A 26,935-nucleotide genomic window follows, 5' to 3' on the forward strand; every position below is an offset into this window, starting at 1 on the left:
AGGTTTTTAGCTTTTTCTTTTTGTTGGTTGTCATTTAAAAAAATGTTGGTTCTGGATTAATATGAAACAATATGTAATAAATAAATAAAAGTTTTTTCACTCTGCCCTTAGCACAATATATGATGGCTCAGCATGCTGTGATGACCTCTCAACAGTGTTAATTCTAGACCAGTGGAATAAATAGATCTATAAGAAACTTAATGATCATTACATTAACACCAGCAGCGGAATGACAGCCTATAAATTATATAGTATTGTATAAACATAATACTATTCTATAACATGCGTACAATTACCACACCGGCAAAAAATGTCTGTTACTCTGTGACAAGTTGTCAGAACGCCAAACTCTCAAGCTATCATGTCAAGCTGTTGTCAGAGCTTTTTTCCAAGTCTAGTTTCTGAGTCTAGTTTCCTATTTCTTGTTTCCAATGGTCACTGTGGTTAGGTCTGCATGTATGTGTCTTTCTACTTTTCCACCTATGTGTCTTACTTGCTTCTGTACCCAAAATCTGCTCAGCACATGACAGAACAATTGATGGAAAAAGGTCTGCACAGCCTTTTTCAAATTCTAGGCTTTTGAAAAATCCTCCCAAGGAAAATAATGCACAAATGTTTCCATTATGACTGTTACCTACAACCTCTATTAGTAATTGGACACAAGTTTGATTGAAACTGCTTCTGATAATGCCCCTTCCGCAAAGCTAACAAGTACATCAGGGCAAGAAAATTAGTGATGGCATGTTAGACTTAATGAAGGTGATGAATTGATTGCAAGCTTCTAGCTGAGAAGCAGGCAATAAAATCAAGCTGACATTAATTTCTGGTCTGGCAGGCTGCTATTATAATTTATAAAGTTAGCGAACATTTCATGACCAGAAGTCTTAGCCTGTGACATGATGTATTTCACAGTACTGTATATCAACAGAGCTTGAAAGCGATTTTCAGAGAAGCAACCCATGAAAGGATTGACTAAAATGTGCTCTCATTCATAAAAATACAGCTTGAGGATGGCACACAACTGAAGAGCTAAAACGCAATCAACCATTTAGAGCAAGAACCAATTTTGTGATTTTGTTTCCTCACAAAAAACAACTCACCCCAAATTTAGTATTTAGATACTATTTTTCTTATATATCATTCCAAATTGTTAGCTTGCATTGCACAGGTGTCAACTTTAGTGTTGTAAATGTGCTATACAAATACAATGGTATGGTATGGTATGGTATGGTATGGTATGGTATGGTATGGTATGGTATGGTATGGTATGGTATGGCATGAAACGGTATACCACAGTGGGAAAGTGGTGTCAGGTTTAGTCAACGTAGAACATTTAATAAATAACACACAAGGAAGGAGGATGATAGACTTTAGACATTTTTTTTTGCCCGTGAGGAGGACAGAGATTTGTTCTGCAGTTACAATCTTGCCACTGTGACCAGACATCCTGTTGAGGCCTCTTTAATTCAATATAGTTGTCCGAGTTACAACAGGTCGCCTCCCTAAAGGTTTTGGGGAAAGCACAAACGGAGGTGACGTGGCAATCAACATGAGGTAGTGGAGTGTTGCATGTGTGTGTGTGTGTGTGCGTTATTAGTTATCATTCACGATGGCCTTTTGTTCTTGTGCTTCTACAGAAAACCTTTTTATGATTCAAACAAGACTATAATGCTAAAAAAATGCTTGTGTGTGTGAACAATAAGAATAAATATGGGATAACTTATGCCATTTATTCTAACAAGTGGTTAGCGCGTCCGCCTCAGCGTGCAAAAGTCACGGGTTTGCCTCTGGCTCCGGTCCTCCTGTGTGGAGCCTGCATGTTCTCCCCATGCCTGCGTGGGCTTCATCTGGGCACTACTGTTTCCTTCCACATAAAACATCCATGGTAGTTTTATTGCCGCTCTTTAATAGCCCTTAGGTGTGCTTGTGAGCGTGAATGGTTGTTCAATTGGCTGACAGGCTCCAGCATGCCGACAGTACTTGTGAAAATAAGCGGCAAAGATGGTGGTATGGTTTGTAATCTAGAGGTGAATGATGATATTTTTACTTAAGACTGCAGCTGCGACATATTTACAGCTTGGCAAATGCACATTTTAATATTTGTTGATTATCAGTATTTTCAACATTTTCTTTTCAACATCAGTTTTTTTCAAGTAAGATGTATATTGATAACACGTTGTGAAAAAGGACCCAAGCACATTTAGACACAGGTACGTGTGGAGAATAGCTGATTCTAGGGAAACAGCAGCTGCCTTACATACGAAGGCTCGAGTGTCAGGAGACAGGCAGACAGAGCCAAGCCGGGTCAGAGCATCTGATCAGGGGCAGGCTGAATCGTGGTTAATCAGGCAAAAATGGTCTTTTCAACGTGCAGCAGACGGGGTCGGAATCCAGGCAGACAAAAAAGCAGCAGGTGTTTGTGTTGTGGGGGGCAGGCAGGGTCAAAGTTTGGGCAGGCAGAACTAGTGATGGGCGAAAAGAACAGAGACTTCGAAGTGTGTGTCGAGTAATCAGTACAGCCGCAAAGTGAAGTGTGATCCGGTGCATAGTTCAGTGTAAACAATGATGTTGTAACTGTCATGAAGCAGATACCAATCGACTGACGGCTTATGCAATTACAGTACCTTTGTTAAATGAAGAATCACAAAGCAGGATGTGTCATTTTGTGTTTATTTCTTTTGTCACACTAGTCTGATATCACAGCAACTGCAGTAGGCTCGCAATACTTTATGTCGCCTTCACGCGCACTTTTGCTGCTGTCATCAAAGGAGGGAAACATGCAACTATAGTGTTCACTTGTAAACGAAAAGTTCGACAACGTTTGAACGTCATACCACGTAGAATATGTACAAACTGAAATTTTGGCACACACTAAACATTGGGCATGGGACGAGATACAAATTCCACGAGACGAGATATCTCACGAGATTGAGTCAACCAGAACGAGATATGACGAGATAATAGCTAATATAAGCGTTCCCATTTCAAAATGATATATTTTTTTATTGAGCAGACTGCAATAAACTAATGTTTTTCCATAAACTGCTGCAATAACAAATGATGCAGCTGAGTTGAACATGAACAAAATAAAACACTTCCTTTTAACACGGTGCTTCAAGAAAAGTTGCAGCCGAGCTCTTTCATAGTTGACCATGAAAAAAATAATGCATTATGTTAAGTGACAAACACAAAAAAACAGTTAATGCAAATAATGTAGTAACTACATTAGTGAGTAAATAAAATAGTGATTTTACTTCCGGGCAGCACAACAAGCCATCCGGGCTGATATGTGTGTGGGTGCGGTTTCTCTAAAACAGAGAAATAAGGCACAGTTACCAACTAAACAGAGACATTTCAACCAATCAAACTTAACAACGTGTACCACTGAGCTTGCTAGCTTAGCAAAGCGCGGGCTAATGCTGACGTTCGTTCATAAGCATGTTTACCTTTGGAAATAAATTAAAGTAACTCTCGCATGGGTGACAACTCACCTCTCACTGACGCACACAAACACACTCTCAATTTCAAACAAACTTGTCTGCGGGTCGTAAATCTTAAGTGATACGTAGTTGCGTGAATCCATCTCTTTTACGATCTCTCCACCTCAGGAGCTCAACCGTAAAGCCCCTGCCCACGGAGAACACAAAACAAGCTGGCTGAATAGCAACATGAGCCTTTCTCTTTTTCAATTGATGGCGGATTGCAAGCAACGGTTAGGCACATACCGCCACCTACTGTACGAGAGTGTAGCACTCAAGCCTATCTTATCAGCCTAGTTGCCCTCCATTGCACGTCTGTCTCAATAAAGAAAGAAAATAAATCTCGTGGCACGCCTGAGCGAGAAATCTCGTGGCATTCGATTTCACAAGATTTCGTCTGGCGAGATCTCGTCCCATCCCTACTAAACATATAACTACTCAAAACAAACAATGCAATGAGAGAACACAACTCAACACGAACCATAAAAGGCGCGATAGAGTGTCCCACACTGCTTGTGCTGTTTTGAAGATGATCCACTGCCGTGTTAGCAAGGGCAAAACATAATTTCCCTAAATTATTCACACTGGCTCTCACTTACCGACTATATAGTGCAATTCTCATTCAGAGACGGTTTTGTGTGTGCGTGTGCGTGTTTAAAAGGGGCTTCAGACTTAAGTGTTACACGGGCACCACCGCCTTTTGCGATTCAACACTGCATTTTGCTGAATCCAATCGGAAAGGTCGTGGCGGAGTGGATTTTAGTCACAATAGCAAAGAGACTTTGGCAGAGTTGTGGGGTGCAAACAGCGCAGAAATGAGAAAAAAAAGAGAAAATGGAAAAATCAATAATTAATGCAGTGTCCTCAGCTCTGTGACACAAGACAGATGTACCTTGACATGGCAAAAGAGTAATGGAGTGAGAACTCTGCTTCTTCGGATGTAGCAGGTTGTTTTAAAATGGTAGTTATGTGGGATTTTTTTTCCCCTTTTTTTTAAAAAAAAACAAATGTTAAATTAAAATAGAGCATAGCAACATCTGCATCACTTAAATTCCTCCTCCTTATTATAGGCAAATAGTTGTATTCATACGATGACACACATAGATTTCAAAACTGAAACCTGCTTTGAGTCTAACAGGAGAAAGCACCCTGCACCATGCTACTTCCTGTTCCGCTGCTTCATAACCAGTGCCAAATTTAGGCAAGCCTGTGCTGTGCCTCCATTGTCCCACTGCCATTGGCTCTACAGTACCTCATGTTGAGAGAAGTGTAAGACATTTCAAAGATGTAGGCTATAACATTGGCGTGGGAGTGTGCTAGCTAAACTAAGAACACTCTGACTATAGCAATAAGAAAAGAGAATTATTATCTTTTGAGAGCAGCGTGTGCGTGTGAGGGGGGGGGGGCAAAAATATCTTTTGATGACTGCAGGATTATTTATTTTTTAGCGACAATAAACGAGACAAGGCCAGTGTGGTTATCTGGATCAAATAAATCCATTGCATCCATGACAACCACTGCAAGCAGGGCTTTGGTGGACACACATTGATGTCACATAAGAGAAGGGAGCACTTTCTACAGTCTAATGTATATTTTAACAACATCTGAGCAACGGTGTTGTTGAGCTTTTTGTTTTCTTTAAACATTCTTTCAGTAGGCAGGTAGTCACCGCCACTTCCTTCTGATGTGCTGCTACAGTTATACAATCCCCACAAGCAGTGCCCTTTGAAAAAAACAGCAAAATTGAAATGTCAGTCAAATGCTTTCGGGGGCCCACCTATTATAGATTTGCTGCTGAGTGATTTCACTTGTACTTCCATCTTATTAACAGTGCAAAGAACATTCTGCTTAATAGATTCAAAACACAAGTCTGGGTTATTTAAGTACATGACATACTAAATAAATTCCAAATCCTACACTATCTCTTATTTACAAGACATTTTGATGAGCCATGACGACAAGAATTCCTAAGTAGATGTGGTGATTAGTGGTGTAGAGTACAAGAGCAATCCCAGAAACAGTGAGAGAAGAAATGACAGAAATGCTGCAAACCACCGTATCCTTTAAAACTTGTTTTTATTATTAAGAAACTGCAGAGCCCTATAACATGTTCACACAACAGTAAATTGGTTGTTACAGACAAAGGTCAAGGGGATCAATTTCAGCAGTTTCAAATTCACACAATGAAAGGTGTTGTTACAACTTGAATGAAAAAAAAACCTACACACAATAATTGGTAAAATGACATTTACAACAAAGACCACAAAGAACCCCCAAAACAACAGAATTTTAATTTCTGCCACCATATTTACACAAAACATACCGACTACACAAATTGTGAAGTTTGTAGTTGTTTCACAGTTTCCTCCCTCCAGTCTGAGAGTTGAAGCAATTCTTAACAATGTCGTCTATGTACCTCGCTGATCGTTTTAAAGGGTGGATTCCGAGATCAAATGGCAAAATTGGTATTTGTTTGACCCATCCATTGTCACGTGACTAAATAAAGTGATACGCAATCTTCTCTTCATCATTGCAAGTTTGTTTCCCTCAAGAGTTTTTATAACTGGACACATTGTTTGGTGAACTCAAGTAAAACCTCTTAACAGTGGATTTCATAAGCAAGCTGTGATCCAAAAAGGAGACTCTGACTGAGGAAGACCTCCTCTGGGTCGGTGGTTAATGGTCCCTCACCGCCATCTCCTGGATTCCTCCTAACCTCCATTCCTCCTGATCTGGAAAGGGTCTGAATAACCTGATGATCTAGGAGAGCTTCTTTCATGCTCTTTTGTTGGGCACACCCTCCCATCATGGGGTACCTCACCGAAGCGGACCCAACTGGCTTCACGCGGTTAAGCACGTACATCTCATGCCCGTGATCATCACTATACTCCTCCAGCTGAGCAAAAGTGGTGGGTCCGTCAGAGTAATCATTTACGTAGATGATGCTCTCTTCTTTGCTGGTACAGTAGGAGCCCGTGTCTTCTTTATGGTATTGCTGGTGACGGCTATAGATCATAATCAAGAGAAGAATAGCAGTGAGCGCTAGTAAGGAGATGCCAACAGCAATTGCGGTCTGGGTGGCCGGGCCAAGAGCACTAAAGTCCATGCTGTCTTGCTCATAAAGTGGCTCCTGGCTAGCATCCACAACCTTTGGTTGGTAGAAGGAATTCGATGAAGATGAAACAGATGTGTGAGTGTTTAATTGAGGCCAGAATTGAGACGAATAGGAGGATGAGGACATATTGACCGCTAAGTGAAATGTAACCCTTGCCACGCCACCTGGGTTCCACGCCTCACACTCATAGCGACCGGCGTGCGCTACTGTCACATTGCTGAGGAACAGCATGCCGCTGCCCATATCTGGGTCGAAGCTGTCCCTTTCGCCGCCCTCCTCTGTCCCACGAACAAGCCCACTGAGTCCTCCGATCTTTATCCCCCCACTGCTAGGCAGGGCCGTCACAACTCCTCCAACACCAGGTCGGAATAGTTCTCCATTGGGCCCCAGTTCTTGAACCAAGCCTCGCGGGGACAACTGGGCCTTGCCATTGGAAGCTTTTTTCCAAGTCACCTGAGGCTGAGGATATCCCGACGCTTGGCATGAGACCCTGAGGCTCTCCCCGAGTCTTACGGTAAGATGACTAGGTTCAAGTTGTACAACAGGGGGGATGCATACCAAGCTGTTTGGCGCCACTTCCCCCAGACTGAGGTGGGAAAGGCGAGGAGGCTCCGAGCACATTAACCGGCGCTGCTCAGCAGTACTTAACAGCCTCTGCCCGTCCTCGCTGATCCATGTCCTTAGCCAGCCAAGAGCACAATCACAACGCCATGGGTTTTCTGTGTGGTGAGAACGTTGAGAGACAAGATTATGATTGGATTTAATTTAATTTCATCATCATTGGTTAAGTCTGGAGGTATATGAAGTTTAAGCATCTTGAGGCCTGATTTTCTTAATCATTTGTTTTTGCCAAGGAGTTCATTTCATAAAACCATGTGGGCCATAAGAAGAAGCAAGACAATCATTTAAGGAAAGTGCATTCATTTGCAAATAACACTCACTCAGGCAGTATTTTGAAAATGCCCACTGTCAATATTTTTTTTTAATGGCGACAGCTTGAGGCTGGACCAGACTAGTGGGACCTGTGGATAACTTGTGGGTGACCATTTTGGAAAAAGAAGAAACCACCAGTTGCATGAAGTGAGAACTGATAGCACACACCTACACAGAGACATACACACCACTTTTATTTGATGGTTTCACGTTGCCTGAACCTTCAGGACGGCAACGTTTGTAACTGAGGGCTACTCTAATAAATAAAAAAAGGGCAACTTGATGAGGTGAGAGAGTCGCTGTCTACATCTCTGTCTGTTCTCACAAGCAATAACCTGAACCTGACACATACGTAGTGTTTCGGATTAAACTGTTGGTACGGTAGCACCCACAATAAACTCATTGCCAGACTGTGATTGTTTACAAGCTGGCAGTTGTTTTTGGCATGATAAGACATGCACGTAGCCTCCTGTCAGTGACTGTATTTGTGGGTTTTTGATGATTTATAATCACACGCGTGTGAAGCGCAACAAAAAATTATGAAACAGTTACATTATTTTTACATTTGGTTCTGAAGATGATTATCATTCGTAGTAGTAGTAGTATATTTGATTCAGTGTTTTACTTATGACTAGTAATGTCTTTGGATTCCGACTTCCTTCGAACCTGTGACTCGGAGCACCTGCAGGCTGACAAGTGGTTGAAGCGATGAGGCTCCCAATGTGTGGAGGTGATTTTGGCTGATATCCAATAGAGCCAGAGATGACAGGCCAGACAGAGCTTTGTCTGTCAGTAGCTCTATGCTGTTCTCCTGCAAGTGTAGTTCCTGCAGGCGCTACAAGGATAGCAGAGAAAATGACAAACATGAAGAGAAGTGAGCAAATAAACAAAACAAAATGAACAACCATCAACACGTCTTTCCAGACAAATGCAAGCTACTCACAAACCCACCTGCAATCCCCTGAAGGTGTTGTCCTGGACTCTAGTGATCTGGTTGCCTGCGAGGTAGAGGATCCGAAGATGCTCCAAACCCTGGAACATCTCTGGGGTGATGAGATGAATGAGATTTCCATTGAGGGCAAGCTCAAGTAGCTGCCCCTGACTGAGAAAAGCGCCTGGTTCCAGAGCTGAAATGCTGTTATTTTGGAGGTACAGGTAACGGAGGCTGCCTAGTGGGGTCAGATCCTGAAGACGAATATGCACAATAGCATTGTCCTGGAGAAACAAAGTCTGTAAGGTAGATAGGAGAAATTAAATCAATCAATATGTGTTTGGATCATCGTGAGATTTGATTTTGCCTGAATCAGATGTTTATGAGCAGATGACAGTAGCCAAAGCCTTCTGCCAGTGGCTGACCATGAGTTTTGGATCTGGACCTTTGGTGGATATTCAGTGACGTAATGTACCTCTTAATCACTACATTACATCACGAAATAAAGTACAAAAAAGTGTGATACTGTCTAACCCTTGCTAGATCCACGTTGCTGAATAATCATACTGCACAAATCGCATACATATTCAACTGTATAAGAAATGTGTTCAAAGTGGTTTACAGTTTGGTGTGATCAACAACAAAAATATTGTGGGGATAATAGAATTATGGTGTGGAAAATGCAAACATAGACAGGTGTGATGTTACTTGTTTTATCCTGCTAATTACTAATACTGTAGCTAATGCTGCCCAGCCATTTAGCCCAAGCTTGGGCAACATTTTGTCTCTGGGTTTAAGAAATTTCCATTGTATTTATGAAATAATTACGACTGAAATTAATTAGCATGCATACGTTGTTGGCGTTAAAATCACACACGCGCGCGCACCCTTAAGGAACCATAAGATAAATTACAAGGGAGGCTTTATGATTGAGGTTAATAGAAGGAGTTAGTATTTGATATTTGGTTTCATCAATATTCATGAGCTTCCTTAATGCCGGGGACTTGAACCCTTGTTGAGAAGGCGGGTTGATGTTAAACATAGTGTTGACAGATAATAAGCGGGTCACTTTCTACGTGGCAATGAATAATTGGCCACTAATAAGTGGCCACAGCAAAATGATGAACCACAATAATTTCACTCAAATAGATTGCAATGGATCACAGAGATGTTAACAGACGGATAATCACTAATATATTAGTGGAGGTGCATTGCAGACTGAACTTGTCTGACTGACCTCAGTGAAGGAGGGGACACCCTGTGGGATTTCTTTAATTCCATAAGAGCCACACTCCACTGTGAGACTGTAGCAGCGGCAACCGGAGGGACATCCCAGGGAAGGTTGGGAAACTAAAGCCAGGATGATCAAGATGCGTGTGGATAGCCACAAGATGATCATGGTGGATGAACAACTGAGGAGCCAAGAAGGAGAATCATAAACTCATTGCATCACTTGTCATTTCTTCTGAAACAACAAATTCACTTTATTTAAATGCAGTATCATGCAAGACAAACATGAACAACATCTGCATAAATATTGACTGCCCACTGATGAGATGCAACTACAGCTCAATAAAGTATGAAAATATTGAATTGGCCACTTTAAATCCAATAATTGATCAGTTAAACGTAATTCATGTGATGTCATTATTATGTGCTGGGGTGGTAGTTTAGAAATGTGAAATGAAGTAAAAGTTGTCCTGATAATATTTAATTTACATGAAATGTTGCTTTTACAAGATCCTGACCATACAGTACATACAAGTACATCATAAATGTCATTTAAATTCAGATTTATGGTGGATGTCTCCACAGATCTTTTTTGTGCTAGTGTAATGATGCAAAAGCCAGTAAAGTGCTGTTGTGACCTGATAAGTGCGCATTTCCTGCGTGGATGTTCATAAAATGGCCAAAGATAAACATCTAGATTGGGAGAGCTGTTCCGCATATGTAACAAGAAGGCAACACGACTGTGACCTGATTAGAGATATGATGAAAACTTTGCACTTTCACTTCAAAAAGCACTCTTTGTCTTTTTAGTAAATTGGTCATTGTCTCACCCATATATTTGTAAACGCTGAACTCAAGGTAACACCTAATGAAACCTTACCTAGTAAACAGCTCTAATATGTAGGGATGGGCCAAAAAAAACAAAAAACAAATTAATTCACGTAAGAATCTGAATTCTCATTTACTATGATTCTGAGTCTATTTAAATGTCCCAAAATTGAAACAAGAACAAAAAAAAAAACCTAAAACAAATCTGCTTCCTGTCGGCTTCTATCAAAGTCGCACTCTGTCATGATGTCAGCACGTCACTGGTTGGGGATGTCAAGCTTCCGCAGCAGGACGCACAAAAACAAAAGAGAAGGAAAAAGAAGGAAATTCAATTGGCATTTTGCAAATTTATTTGATGCACGAAAGCCACATCCACGAACATGTGTGCAATGTTGCACTCTGTAGCTAATGAATGGACTTTGACCCCCACGGGTCTGGTAACTGATAATGCTCCCGATATGCTCGCAGGTACGCAGATTAACAACCTGGCACATATTTCATGCCTTGCCCATACTCTCCACTTAGCTGCTCACTTGCGTTTATTTGTCAAATGTTTGTAATAAACGTAGTGAGAACTCATCTTCTTTTGAAGTTTTTCACATATTTTCTGCAAATTCTTTTGAAAAAACAAGTTTAACCTTTTTATTACACAAATGCACTTTATATGTATTTCCTCTTATTTCATGCTATATAAGCCATACAATTTAAATTTAGCGTCAAATTGTAGTAGTTGTCCACATGATGTTTTGTGGAAAAAGGCCAAGGGCCTCACAAATCAAAACTTAAGAACATAAAAAAGAGACTCTTTTTTTCACATCCATGGACTATAGACTGAAGCAGAAATATTTTCAACTGAATGTGTAGAATTGAATGAAATAGTTTAGAATCCAAAATCATTTTGATTCAAAAATCCAGCACAACATCAAACAAAAGCCAGATAAACGATTGTACGTGTGATATGCAGCATTAATGTAATGCGCTTCCTCCCCGTCTACACGTATACGTTTTTGTAAATTGGCAGTAAATGTCTCAGTTTCCATTTGGTATACATGGCTTTTTATTTTTTTTTCCATCAAAACCAAATCTTTCAAAACCTCTGGCCAGAGTGGAGATTTGCCCAAGCCTCCAATGTCATGGTTGAGCACTACCATCTTAAACCGGAGATTTGCGTCATCGCGCTACTTTTTTTTTCAGATACTGGTGACGTCAGGGGCGGAGGTTCTTTCTGACTGGACACGTCAGAGGCCGAAGTTCTTTCTGATTGGACAGAATTTGGCGACACAACTACCGCCTAGCGACTTGCCATGCTTGTAAGTCAATGGAACCGCACATTTCTTTAAATAAAAAAACAACAACAATGGGGGGAGAGTATGCAGATTTAAATAAGCCGGTTACATGTAGACTGAAAGGGCTGAAACACATCACCATGTCATCAAAACATCGACGAATAATCCAAACGTAATTCATCATCTGTGTCACTGTTTCTTTCTTTAACAGTGTGTAGAATTCAGAGCACACGCACTACATATGTAAAACATACACTACGGTGTGTCAGGGAGACCATATTTTGCAAGCTTACACATAGCAAGTGAGAGAGAGAGAGTGAGTGAGAGAGAAAATAGAATACGAAATCAATTCACCATTGGTTTCAGTGCACCATAGCCACAATAGATTTACAAAACCTGGGCAAATATGTTAACACCTGTTAGTTATTCCGGGCTTCTGCAGACACAAACAAGGAAGCCATAGCTAGAGGCGGGCAGTCCATCAACACCTAAGGTGGTCCCAACGAATGACGACTGACACAAGCACTGAACAGTACGCACTTCAGAGTGAAAATCCAACACTTTCCACACTTTTTCAAAACGCAAACACAAAGGCATTTTTACCAGTCATGTAGAATGCAGAATGGCAACATTGAGTACAGTAATCCAGGCAAAACAACGCAAGGCAACATATGGCACCTGCAAGGCAGCGGGTGTCAGTGAAAACAAGGAAGCCACGACCGCTGCTTGTTCCAGGTCGTTTGTTTCGATGGAAATTCTTGTTGGAATGTGGCGTCTCTTGCTGGCATTTTCTTGGGTGACTTCAAATGTGTAGAATAAGTGTAGTCATCCTCACTCGCAAATTGATCACGATTGTGTGCCGCATCGTCCGACAACCAAAACGGGATATGAATTACATTCACAAAGTTTTCCCCGACTTCGGCCTTCGTGGCTAAATGAAACATGACGACCTTCATCTGAGCTGTGCTTCCAATGTAATATAATTAGCAATTACTAGAGCTATGATTATATGACAAAAATGTTGATGTGATAGAACACATTTCTTTTTTCATTTATTGAAATTTATAGAGGGTTTTCAAAATGAATAACTCGCTAAATTCCACACACTTTACCTTTAACAAGTATGAGTACTTTGAATTCAGTACTTTAGAACAGTGATTCTCAAATAGGGGGGTGCGGATGACTCCAGGGAAAAGCTTTTGTTTTGGTCATGTGAAGTGTAATTGCAATAAAATAAGAAAGCAATCTTTGTTTTTTTTTCAGGCACTTTGATGCACTTGTTCTTTTTTTCTGTTTTAGACGAAGCTGTAACCCGCATAAAAACTGTAAAAAATAATTGACAGTGGTTGAAAGTTGATTTATATTGCTTTTTTTCATTAATGTTAAGAAGGGTACAGGCTTAGGTATAATTATATAAATTGTATAGATAATAATCTTTTTTATAGTCAGCGCGTCGATGGGGGGGGGGGGGGGGGGGCAAAAGGTTTTGTCTTTCCCAGGGGGGCTTGGCAAAATATAATTGGGAACCACTGCTTTGAAAAATCAAAAGTTTAAATCAAGTTTTGTCACAAAGATGTTCCTTTGTTTACAATTAGAGTAGCCCAGTGATTCATGTGATAAAAATTGATTTTCAAACAAAAAGGTAAAAGTCATACCTTTTGAGTAATCATGCATTCGAATATGCAAAAAAAAATGTTTGATCGTTCCTCAATGTTGTCGCTCATGACGTTTATTGATGCTTGATTGATGATGACACATCGCAGACAGGTATGTGACCAATAAATCTGTGATATAATAAAGGTTGCACCACAAATTTCCACTTTTCGGCTCATTGCTGTGGAATACAATGTAAATCAAATATGAGGTATGAAAAGAAGATTAAACCTTAAAATGAAAATATTATCACATTTTTAATTGTAAAGTCTTTCTTCTCAATAATACAAAAGGCACTTCTTTTTGTAAGTCCTCCAAAGGTAATGTGTTATTAAGTTGAAGAAATATCTCTTAAAACAAATATTTGTAGAATCATTAGTTAAAATTATTATAAAATTATTATAAAATTAATTATTATTAGTTAATCATTAGTCAAAATCATAAAAAGCTTTTAATAAAAATGTATCTTCATTCTCTATTTCACATTCCAAGTATGGAAAATGCCAAAATTTAGTCAAGCCAGTGCCATGCAAATTTAGGCCATGCTTCACAGTGGACATGAAAATAGAGCCCTAAGTCTCATCATATTCATTCTCATTGAACTGAGATTAGACATGCATTATTTGTCGTGCAGTAATAATCCAGAGCAACAATATAATATTAGCCCATATTTCAGTGGCAACGCTGGACTATTAAGAGAATGAGCAATGAACTGTATGTTAATATTTCATGTTAGATTTAGAGAGCATCTATGAGGATAGCCTGGTTAGAGTTATCCATTGTGGCCTACATCTATTGTTCAGTCATTAGAGACACTTCAGAATAAAAGCAGATAAGAGCTCTCCACTCATGGAGAGAACATATTGTAATTGTTGAAACAAAGGACAAAAATTAAATTTTAAATATGCCCTTGGACTGTCATTTAATTATTTTCAATATTATACTGTGTGGGGTGTGTGTGTGTATGCGTGAGTTAGGACAAGAGAGATAGAGTGAGCGAGAGAGGGAGGGAGAGAGATTTTAATTGCTTTGATTCACAATGAAAATGTCACAAAGCGATCAGAGAAAAAAGATACTTGTTTGCCCCTGGCTAAGAATAGACACAGAAAAAGATGTATCTCGCCTGATAGCTGTTATTAAGCATGGAGCAAAACATCAGGCAGAGCGGTGACATAGTTTAAGTACCGGTATATCTGCCACACACACACACACACACATACTTTTCCCAAGTCTGATGGGATAGGCTTCATTTGCCTGTGCCCGTAATGAGGACGAGTAGCACAGAAATTTTAAGTACGCATGGATAAACACCAATGCAGAGGACATCTTGCTCGGCAGAGCTTTTCATCTTTTCAGTTTTTGTGTTCCCAGAAAAAAAGACAAATCTCAAAAAAATAATGCTCAGCGACTGGGCTTCCTAAATCAAACGTGCTGATTTGACACTTTTTTTGTGTGTTTGTTCCCCTGTTTTTACATAGTCCTGTTTCAATTCTCATTATTTTGGGATGCTGATGTTGGGATTTCATTGGTGAGAGGTCAATTTGTTCATTTCAATTTCAGTAATCCTCTGTGGTACACGCGTAATCTGCACAATCAGATGCTTGTTAGCTAAGCCGCTCTTAGCACTGTTGATGTTTTCAAAGAGCGGTCTCTCTTGTTTGCTTTTAAAAATGAGGTCAACTGTATCGCTCCACCAACAGTGTGAAAATGTAATAGGGAGATTTGAGCTTAATGCTGTGTACTTGGATTTGCATGTTAAAATCAACCACTAGAACCGGCCGGGGTAGATATTAGTTCTCAAACGCCCAAGGAAATCAAATCAAAGGAGCACAAACATAAAGTGTACCCAAAACTTTTCATATACATGCTTCCCAATGAGAAGAAGAAAAAAAAAACACTATTTTGCACTGCCTGCTGAATAGCTTGAACCTCCTGTTTGTTTGAAAAACATTTTTATACTGGTTACATAAATAAGGAAGTTAAGAGAAGTGTAATCTTGCTCCGAGTCCAACTATTACAATCAGAGCACTTTTATCCACTTTCTAAACATTCTAAGCAAAGAGAGGTTCACCTCAGAAAGATGAAATGTTGTTTTGATGTTGTGAATGGTGAATCCTGAAGAGAGGATTTTAGTTTGGGACATGAGTCGTTAATATGTCATATAATTGTTTTTGACCTAGCGTTGACATTTTGAGCCCAGATAATCGAGTGGCCAGGAAAATGTCTGAACAGCGAGTCGTCTATGACAGAGTTTTTTTTTTTAATCAATGAAAAAAACCAAAGCACAGGTTTGGAAACATATTCTGACACCGCGGCACAAACTATTTGGAAATGATTTCTCTTGTATGATAGGAAGGTCATAAATGGAGAGGCCTGTCGCCATCTGGGATTTTGCTGATTTTGTTTTGATTAGACTGAATTTTGTCTTGTTCTCACCAAGAGCCTTTTTTCATGTTTATCAAGTAAAGTTTGTGCGCTCACTACTTGCTCTCGGAAGCTCAGTCTTGCGTCTTCCAATCAGCTCCCTCAGCCATTCCTGTCTTGAGCAGGTGTTCCTTCTTGTCTCGCCAATTTATACTCGTATTAATTCCCTGGTAAATACAGGACTAGACACAAAAATCGGAAGACCAGGTGTTAATCAAACTTTACAATAACGCACCCTTTACCTATCAAGACCTCAATTTGGGACTTTAAGGTTAACAACTACCATTTAGTTCACACCTATATAATTGTATGCACACAACACATATAGTAATGTTTTTTAAGTCATTTCCAGAAAGTGCTTCCACAATATTCCATGATTAAACTCGCCAAAGGTGCTGCCTGTTAGCTTGTGTAAGGTCAATAACTTGCTGTTAGTCTTGTGCTGCTAGTGCTTGTTCATATTGACGAGCAGACTAGGCACGTTTCGTACTTGGCTGCCCTCACTGGGATCAACCAATCAGACAGTGCACTATTCATCTACGTGGAGATCATCTTGGCGGTGTCTGACTTTTCTTTCTTTTTCTTTTTAATTGTACTTTACGCAATAATTTGAGAGACGTGAATAAAAGCGCAGCTGGGGGTTACTTGTGAGGTGTTGTGGAACAATTTTGGGACTGAGGCAAAAATAGACTCTGAATTGATCAAGATCGCACTTCAGGTTTGCCATTAAATGATACCCACTATGTTCATTGCTTGTTGGAATGAATCCAAGGTTGTCTTTATCTTTTGTAGGCTAGAGTCAACACCGACAGTTGAATTAATTTGAGATCAATTTTATAAATCTTTGCACGAGAATTATTTACAGACTGTATTTACTTCGAAAACGATTCCCTCCAATTTTATTTGTGAGGGATGTTATCGCATGACAAGATGGAACACATTTTAACCACTGATCCAAATGTTGCAGAATTCGACAGATTAGCTTGCCACATGTTTCTAATTCCTTTCTGTGTTTTCCACAGATGTCATTATCGGATGCCTGATTTTATGCATCCAATAATGACAGTTATGGCAAACGTTCAATGCACAGTAAATGAAAGCAAACGCGTTTCAAGTAGGAACAATGTTGATGTTTCAGAGTGCAGCTGACAGCCACAGCGCTCAGGGCAGAAGCCAAGTTCACATCTGTGTATTGCTATTGCTGCTGGTCTGCCTCATCTGTTGTTATGGTAACGAAGGAAGTGTGCTCGTGGGACCCAAAAGCCAGGCACACTTTCAATGTGCTTAGGCAAAAATCTGTATAGAAATACAAGCTGTCATTTCTTCTGGAAAATTGCTCACAGGAAATGCAGCTCTGTGATGACCAGGAGACAAATTTCAAATTCTCTTTTATTCCCACTTGTTTATTTGGCTGAAACTTTTCTCTTCTTCATGTATTCCCTCTCTCTGACTTTCACGGCTCCCAAACTCCCCCAACGATTTCTCTGTAAGCCTCCATCATTTTTCCATCCCCCATTTCTGACCTCTTTCTTTTCTCATCGCTCGTCCTTGTGGCCTAACTGACAGGTGCTAAATCATTTGTCTCACTGCATCCTTTTGTCCACAAACACACTAAGGCCAAGGCGAGCTGGGGTGGCGCTACGGCACAAACCAATAAATAAAATATATAAATAAAAAAAAAAAAAGCAGACTTTGAGTGAAAGTCTGGACCAGACACACAAAAAGCCAAGCATGTGAATGCCCATAAACATGCAGCACACATCCAAGGCAGCCTTTGCGTTACAGTTTGACTGACAGTTCAGATTACAAACACAAACACACACACAATCACACATTGTTTATGCACTGGCACAGCGTGCCTATCTCCCACAACAGACAATATTCTCCAGCACAAATCCGATCCGAAGTGATGGATATAGACGCGTAGACACACTCACACGTATTTGTAGGTCAGCGGTCAAAGAAGCCCTGCTCATTTAATGGCCTTCAATTGATTTCTTTTTTTTTTCACACTTCTACTCTGAGATGCTGGGCTTAGCCATTGATTTCAAATTGCCTATGTGAAGATATGCGATAGCGAGAGATAAATGATTGCCTAATATTTATGGTTCTTCATGAGCATGTACCTTGGAATGACCAATTATGACATTTTGGGTGGTATTTACTTCCTCATGTGTTGCCAAATTCTTGTTCAGATTGATGCCCTTGGGTTAATATGAACTACAACTGGATCACCGACCCCATGGTGCAATACTTCTATTCATATGACAAAACGCACTTATCTCTTTACTCAATTGCACAGAATTTTATATGTATGGAAAAGATTTATTGTATCAACGCTCAAATTGATTTGGTAGTTATTGATCCATCCATCCATCTTAACCGCTTTGCCTCACGGTGTGTTGGAGCCCATCCCAGCTGACAGACTAGTAGGCAGGGTGGATCATCAACTGGTTGTTTAATCAAATGAAAAACCTTGGAAAATGAATATCTCATGCAGCCTCTTCTTTGATTCACCACTTTGGCGTTTCAGTATTCTCACTTCAGTGTTCTTTGCAAAGAGTTGTGCTTGCGCCACACTGCAACACAACTAACTTATTCAATCACCCAAAAAAAACACTAAAAACCCAAATATGATGAATGCATGGCTAAAGCTCCACTAAATCTCTGTCCGTGTCCAACGACCAGCACAGACAACCGTAACAGAAACGCGGCATTCATCGACCTCTAAAAGGCACATTGACATAACGGAATAGCGTTTTATTTGGCCAAAGACATGTGTCCAATAAATACTGTGAGCAGCGAAGGCTTCAAACGATGGTGGAAGTCCTCGACAAGACGTACATGATCCCCTCATGCAATTACTTCTCCAAAGTAGCATTTCTTACACTTCATAAAAAAATTTAAAAAAAAAAAAACATCGCAGAGAAATAGAGAGAGAAATTGCAGCATTTGAAAATGTCGCTACTACGACTGATCTTGCAAAAAATCTTTAAGGCTAGGTGTTGTTACAGGCCTGTTGTTGTAGTATGTGCTTGGTTCTAGGTACACTTTATTTTTTTCACTGGTTTGCCCTCAGTAATTTCCCATGTCTTGTGCCAATTTGTTTTATGATTATTTACTTCATTAATTTATTTTAGTTTATTATTATGAATACAGAGTATCAAGCCTTGACGCCTTGTTTAAATACGGCTTGTTTAAAAAAAGTGCATTAAATAGACATGTTTGACCAAATATGAAGAATAATTTGATTAATAATTGTGATTTCAATGTTGACCAAAATAAGTCTGGATATAAGCCTAGTCTGGAGCCAAAAGTCCGGACCTGGGTTTTAAACTGGGTTTTAAATTGGGCCAACAAATTAGTGCTGTTGTTAAATCCAGCTTTCCCAACATCACTTCACAATCAGTAATCAATGCCTTTGTCACATCTCAGCTATAATGCACTTCATTTTGGAATCAGCCAGTCCTCCTTTCAAGTACCTCCAGTTACTCCACAATGCCGCTATTCACCTCCAAGCTGGTGCTTCTTAAGAAGGGAGCACATAAAACTCAACAAAAAAATAAACAAATTTGGCTTCTCAGTTCTGGCCTCCAGTAGCTTTTCAAGTTCACATAAAGATATCTCTATTTGTTTGATATTTCTATTTGTTTGCAAATTGTTAAATGATTTCACCTCACTTTACCTCAATTAACAACCGTATTTCTCCATGTACAAGATGACCTTGTGTATGAGTTGACCCCGTCTTTTTTCTTCAGTTTTAGTGAATTTGACAAAAATGCGAGTACAAGTTTACCCCTGACTTGAGTGGTTACACATATCATGGCTGTCTAATTAAGACACATGGTGTGTGCTACTAAAAAGAATAAAATTATGGTACTTTTAAATGCATTACTTCATCGTATTTCAGATAACATACTGTTGCAGTCATTAGAGTGGGCGGAAACGAGATAAGTGCGAAGCAATGTGCGCATGCATAGACGCAAATGCTGAATCTGATGTTGCAACAGTGAAACCATTTGAAGTTTCAATGCTTTAATTTTTGACACGGCTGGATATGAATTCATCGAAAAGCCTTCATCACTATCTGACAGGACAAAAAAGCTCTCAATTCGCAAACGTTTCAGTTACTGTTCCACGGGTAGTCTTCTTCGGAGCCATCAGATTTGTTTGAAATGGAGGTCTTCGGAGATAATTTGCTGATCATCTTGTTCAAGCATACACGTTCAAGGGCTGAAGGAGACAAGTCAATTCGTCTTTCCGCTTTAATAATGAGTCAAAGTCTGTCGGAAATATGATCCACACAGCCTCGTTGTTGACAACAAAGAGTACTTGACAAAAGTGTATTTTAAAGTGTGAACCTGCTTAAAACGGATTCATACTATGTCAAATCGGAGGTACATAAAATCATTTGAAGCCTTGTAAATGACATGATATTACTTATTTCACATTCAAATTAATGTTATTCAAACACAGATATGTGGAAAAAAAATTGGACTGGTTTTGAGTTATGCAGGCATACGTCGACCCCCTCAATGTGGGGGTTGAAAATGAGGAAAGAAACTTGACTTGTACTCCAAGTTGTACAGTACTCCTCTTATACACAGCTGTCCACGGTCTCAAGGATTGTGAACCAGATGCTACTTGAGGTGCTTAGGACTAAGCAGGGCCTTAGGACAAATGCAAGCCTTTTTTCATGGGCAGCACCTTCCCTTTGGAATGACTTTCCGTTACATTTCAAGCAAGTCCTGTCCAACTTTAAACTCATCTAAAGACACATTCCTATTCTTTAGTTTTTGACTCAATATGAGACTTGTCACTGTTGAAGTGTATTTTGTTAGGTTTTTAGTTTGTATTTTACTTTGCATAATTTGGATTTGTTTATTTTTATCTATTTCATTATTTTTCATTTCTATTAACTCACTGTTTTCTCTGTGTTTGTTATTGCATGAGCATTTTCACCACATTTACCGCACTTTGTGTACAGCAGTTTTACATGCTGTATAAATAAAGTTCAATTGGGTTTTATAGAAGTTATGCTTCAGTGGCAACATTTAGAAGGCAGTCAGGCCAAAATCGTGCAAACCATTGTGCAATTCATACCCATAGAGACAACATGGCAACTGATCCGCATTCCAAGTGATGCTGCAGGTTTCCATCAGTATGCAAGAATCACTTCACGTTTACAATTCTTCTGTAGGTTTAATGCCCCTTATGAATTCATTGTGCATGGTCAGCTACAAAATGAAACGTATTTTTCATCACTTCATGCCATTCAATAGTTCAATGGATACATGTCTCTGCCCTACAACAGGTGTGACACATCAGTGGCGATGATGTGCATAAATGTGTGTAAATTTTCTATTAGAAGCCGGGATGACCTAACAGAAGATCAACAACCCTCAATCAGGTCAAGTTTAATCGATTGTCTTATTTCATCTAGTGTGACTAGATGAAATGTTCACTGTTCTGGTGAAACACCAATGACTCCGTTGTACTATTAAAACTGCAACACAAAGAAAATATCTAAAGTATCTTTAGCCATACCATCAAAGTGAAAGCAATTGTGTAGTTTATTGTGGCCCATAATGGATGCCCATGAAACTAAACAAACATTTTATGTCCTCAGGACTCATTCAGGATGCAACAATTTTACTGCTGCCTTCTGTGCGCTGTGCAGAAGGTCAGTTCAAAATGTTGAGCTTTTACTTTAACTTTACAGTTGTAGATGGCTTAGTGCTTTATCTGGGGTGGTATGTATGCCTTGTATTGGCGCTGCTAACTTTCTTTGACGTTTGTCCTCTCTTTCTGTATCAGCATTGCTGGAGATTATGTGAATCCACCTGATGACGACAGCTGGGTTTGCCTGCCTTGTGCCTGTCATCTTGTTGATTCTGGTGCTGTGCTCACTTTTGTCCTGTTCCAACTGGGATTTACTGTTCCATGGGCTTTTTATTAAAAAAATAAAAATAAAAAAATCAATCTGGAACAAAGGTGCATACAAACTAGTTTTCTTGGAGATAATGTCATGGAGGTGTTCCAATCATGGACCAAAGCAAATAGCCAGCCAGTGATGTTATGAGTTTTTATTCAAATTTTCCTGGCAAATGACACTGGAGACTTTGCATAGCTTGTTTTGTTGGAGCTAACTGCAGCGTTTGGTACGTTGCCAGCCCTACTGTATGATGTGTCATCTGAAAAAATCTTTTTAGAGCTTTTTTTTTTTTAATTCTTTTGTTTGTTTTCACATCTTTGCATACTTGACCTAATATTCAGTTAATGGCAACAGACAGAAAGTCCACTCCGGAGATGGGTAAAAATGGAGAGATTTTGCTGCTTAATTCACTTTCCATCAACACAATTTTAATCACACTACCATGTTGAACCTTAGGGGAGCGCATAGAACATATTTGTGAACATTTATTTTTTACTTGACTTCCCTTTTGAAGAGATCACCATCACCTTTCTGACGCCAATATTTCTGCTGTCAATGTAATCAACATTCTTCCACAAAATAACCAGTTTCCAGTTTAAAAGTTAAGGGTGATTGATATAATCGATCAAAGCAATTTATTTACATTTTTTGTGCAGTAGAATTTAGGGGTCAACGCGATTTTTAAATATTCTTCCCACTTCGATTTCATCAGTGGAAATGCACACAGCTCCGTCTGTCCTATTGTTATACTGTATGCCCATTCTCGTCCGAGCAGCGTTTCACACCGTAATTGATGGATGACATCTGACAGAAAGGAAGATAGATGAAGGGAAGTAACATCCGCCACCTTTGACAAGCACAAATATCCCTTTCATTTTATATTTACCTTAAGGCATTCACCCTGAACAATTTACATTTAATTCCGATTCTCTTCAAGCTGAAGCATTATTGTGCAGTTACAGCTGGCTGAATCTAAACTGTAAATATGCTTGTTTTTAACGGGCCCTCTGTTGACACTGCAGTCATTACTCAAACAGCAGTTTGAAGTGTGTGCAAAATGTCTCCAAAAATGATATTGAAAACTATGCTCCAATAACAATTTTATTGCACTCTGCAGCATTTCAGTTAACGGTGAATGCACAATGTTGTGCACAGCACATGATGAGTCCTAATGGATCGTAAGTCCAAGTTACCATGGAAGTGACAGCAGTTCTCCGATATATGTCAAATATCGCCGTCATCCTTCCCGTGGTGAATATTTGCACAGTCTACCCTAAATGATGAAAAATATTACTTTCCCTCATGCCGTTTTTATTGAGCTTGAGCTTTACATTCTTAAATCTTCAGGGAATCTGTTTGCCACACAAAATGTCAGACATTGATTTCAGTCATCAATGTTTGGCAGACACAAGCCCATAATAAAACTTAACCCTCCCCACAACCCCCAATCTCAGTTAGACAAACAGAGTCCTATCCAAGGGCCGGCTGTTTGGCCCTATGTCCATGTCTTGAATAGCAATTAAGCAGTCATATGCATACCCACTGTGACATTAGCCAAGAAATGGAACCACTTAATGCTGAGAATGTAAAAACATGACCTTTTAGAAAGAACATTTACTGTCTCTCTGGGCTCTGATTTGCAATTTGTATCCCTCTGCATTTAGCTTGTCATACCCCTATAATCCAATCATTTCATAAGCGCTATGCATTGTGCTCATCTCTGAGTTTCTGTACTGTTTTCTAAAATCAAGGCTGCCCCAGTTATAGCCATTTACTGCTCAGAAAATTATTTTGTAAGACTGGTTGCTCTGAACACAAGCAGTCAAGCATTAACGAGAATTAAAAAAAAAATCACATTAGACTGAATGGTTGGCTGTGTTAAAACATTTAATTTTGAAGATTGATCAAACCCAATTCATCTACAATTGTGACAGCACAATTAATAAGATTTTCTATTCATCAAGTTGAAATGTTCACCAATCTTTCTGTGCCAATGTATTTGACTTTGAGGTAACAATTTTATAAATATTTCAGGGGCTGAGAAGGTGAAGACATTTTTGCAAACCAGACAAATAGAAGGTAGAAGAGGGTAACAGTCAAGTGACAAGCGCCCCTATGCCCATTGTTGTTGAACTATAGTCAATTCCTGTTAATAGTTAAGCTATAATTAATACCTCTTTATTTTATAGTTGTTTTATATTTTTTTTTTACTTTTCTGTCCTTCTTTATGTGATACTGTTTTCCGAAATAGTACGCCCAGAAAATGCTACCATTATTACTACAACTAATACTACCGCCAATAAATACAAATAATAACAATAATATTAACACGTGTAAGCTACACGCCATTTGATCAGCAGCAAAAACAATAGCAACAATAACAACAAACATAGTTTCCAGAAAATCCACAATCATGCAATCGTATCCAACGCGAGTTTCCCACTATATAACACTCTGACTGTGACATCCCGCTTCCATCCAAATTCAACCTACCGATTCTCCGCGTGCAGTGGTCCTCGCTGCGGCCACTCAAACGCCGAAAGAAATCGCAGTCATTCTAAAGAAAGAAGTCCCGTTCAATTCAGTGTCTATAGCACTGCTATGTTGGCCGAGTTGGCGATTCTATTCCCCACAGTGGGAGCTCAGCTCATCCATTGGAATTGGACGCAGGAAGAAAGCAGCTGATCTGCGCCAATGCCGGACGTCAGCGCTAGTGATACTCGATTGACTCTTTTTTTCCCCCCCTCCCCTCCTCCTTTTGCTTTCTTATCTCGCCCACTGTTTGGGATTATCTTCCAGTAGTAACGAAACTAACTCGTGTTTTTGTGTCGAGTGAATTTTATCCTTCCCAACGATAGAGCAAGTGAACGAGAGGGACGGGCGCTTTTAATTTTAAAACGGATTTATGGTCCACTCAACCTGGAGCGTTCCTCCCTGGTTAAATTTAAACAGTCGGTCGATACTCTGCAGAACAGATGACCTCCTGATTTCAAGCGCGGAATTTCCCTCAGATATGTATCAACTAGTACAGAGTATAAGGGGGTTATAACTGCTCAACAGTTTAAATGGATAAAATGTACCATGAAAAAAAAAATCAAAGGATAATCAAATCACATTTGTCACTTCAAAAAATCAACAATTATGGAGCAGAGAACTGCCACGTTGAGTATACTTGTTTGACTGGTGGTCTTGTTTAACATTTTTTCAAGTATGATTGGACGAATTTTCTAGCAAGTTCTAATGCACTTACAAATTCGTTTGATACAATACAATAAATAGAGAACATCTATTGTTATTTTAATACAGTAAATGGGGGAGTCTTCAGTAATAGCACCACATTTTCAGCCACAGAACATGAACTGAAAATACATTTAACATGTTTTTGTCTCATAGACAATTAAAACTGAAACATGGCATCTTAAAAAGGATGCTGTGAGGACAGCCAAAATGCTGTCATCAAACGTTTTTTTGAATTTCACAAACGCACACATATGATGAAATGAGTTAGTTGGTAAGCAACTAAAGTATTTTGTAGTTCAGGGGAAGAGCACTACCAGGCTTGCACTTTCTTTCTGGGATTGTAGCTGAGCAAAAACAAGACGTACCGAAGAAGAGAACAACATCATCAACAAAGTGTTGCGAAGACCAACCTCAAAAGAAACACACCAAATAATACACAGAAAGCTATTGTAAGTTTTTATTTTGAAGTTGACTTTTTTAACTGTATTAGCTGAGTGGCTAGTTTGAGTCCCCACAACTTGGTTTCACATTTAATGAGCAAAAACATTCAATCACTGATTAAGGATACTAAAAAAACATTAAAAAAGTTATGTTCTAATGAAGCACAAGTCTACAGCATTCGCGTTACCTGCTAACTATGTATACTGTACTTGTAGTGCATTCAAAGGCAGTCGGACATTTCAAACTTAGACAGAAAATGTATCAGTCAATGTATTAAATATTAATTGTCACGTGTCCTGCTAACTGTTCTTTTGGCCGGCCGCACACCTGATTCACATCTTTCATCAGGGCCCTTCTAAAGTGTGGCCAGAGGAAGAGAATGACGCTGGGTGACGCCTTGCTATCTGAGTGGTTCCAGTCCCGTTATTTGCAGCAGCGTTTCTAGTATGTGTATACTTTGTAGACTTTTGTTTCGAAATTCCTCCTTTTTGACTTTGTCTTTCAGTTGTTACGTTTGTGAAATCAGTCGATCTTCTGTGGACTCCACTCCCCTCCACTTGTTTTGGTTGTGTATTTTTACACCGACCGTTTTTGTGTCGCGCTCTTGTTCGTTTTTTACATTTCCATACTGTTCCTGTGTATTTTTGTACTGACAGTTTTTGTGTCGCGCCTTTTACCTTTTTAGCTCAGATTTTGGATTGCACTTATCCCTCTTTGTTTGTTGTAATAACTTCCCTGTCTTTTGTTGTTAAACTTTATTTAAATGATCCATGCACCTCCTGTCTGTGTGGGATCCTCCTCCCCTTCCAACCTAGAGGCACAGACGTGTCAAAACCCCGACCCTGAGGGCCGCAATCCTGCGTGTTTTTGACGTTTTTGGCCTCCCAACACACCCAATTATCGGCTCATCAGCAAGCCCAGAATAAGCCTGATAACAATCCCGATCATTTGAACCAGTTGCATTGGACGAAGGAAACATCACAAACATGCAAGATAGCGACCCTCGAGGACCAGGTTTGGACACGTCTCAGGGTCCCGAGTTCGAATCCACCTCGCTCCGGCCTTCCTTTGTGGAGTTTTCATGTTCACCCCGAGCCTGCATGGGTTCGCTCCGAGCACACCAGCTTCTTCATGCACTTCAAATCATCCATGGCAGGTGCACTGGACACTCTAAATCCTGTCCTGAGGTCTGACTGGGTGCTTGAGTGGTTGTTGTCCCTCTGTGCTCTGTGATTGCTGGCAACCAGTTCAGGGTGTCCCCGCCTACTGCCCGCAGCCAGATGGTAAAGGCACCAGTAAGGCTGCGACCCTAGTGAGGATAAGTGGCTCTAGAAATATATATAATGTGCTTTTTTTCAGTCATTTGTTTCAGTTTTCGGCCAAACACTTTAATTTCATCCATCAGTCATCCATCCATTATCATGACCGTTTATTTCTATG

General features: G+C 39.7%; 1 protein-coding gene across 2 annotated transcripts; it reads right to left on the bottom strand.

Annotated features, from left to right (window-relative positions):
• Window positions 1-5,538: 5,538 nt before the first annotated feature.
• On the bottom strand, window positions 5,539-24,527 carry lrrc24 (leucine rich repeat containing 24). 2 transcript variants are annotated; one of them, XM_088430537.1, is made up of 6 exons: window positions 24,308-24,527; window positions 10,569-10,794; window positions 9,696-9,870; window positions 8,479-8,757; window positions 8,194-8,362; window positions 5,539-7,313 (listed from the first exon to the last, which is right to left on the bottom strand). In XM_088430537.1, the coding sequence occupies exons 3-6, from the start codon at window positions 9,855-9,857 to the stop codon at window positions 6,079-6,081; spliced, it is 1,845 nt and encodes a 614-aa protein (XP_088286663.1). In that variant the 5' UTR covers window positions 9,858-9,870; window positions 10,569-10,794; window positions 24,308-24,527; the 3' UTR covers window positions 5,539-6,078. The 2 variants fall into 2 exon arrangements, with proteins under 2 accessions (XP_088286663.1, XP_088286662.1); XM_088430536.1 differs by lacking the exon at window positions 10,569-10,794.
• Window positions 24,528-26,935: the final 2,408 nt, after the last annotated feature.

Source organism: Hippichthys cyanospilos, chromosome 12 (assembly GCF_059441005.1).
Source record: "Hippichthys cyanospilos isolate Australia breed blue-spotted pipefish chromosome 12, RoL_Hcya_1.0, whole genome shotgun sequence".
NCBI classification, from domain to species: Eukaryota; Metazoa; Chordata; class Actinopteri; order Syngnathiformes; family Syngnathidae; genus Hippichthys; species Hippichthys cyanospilos.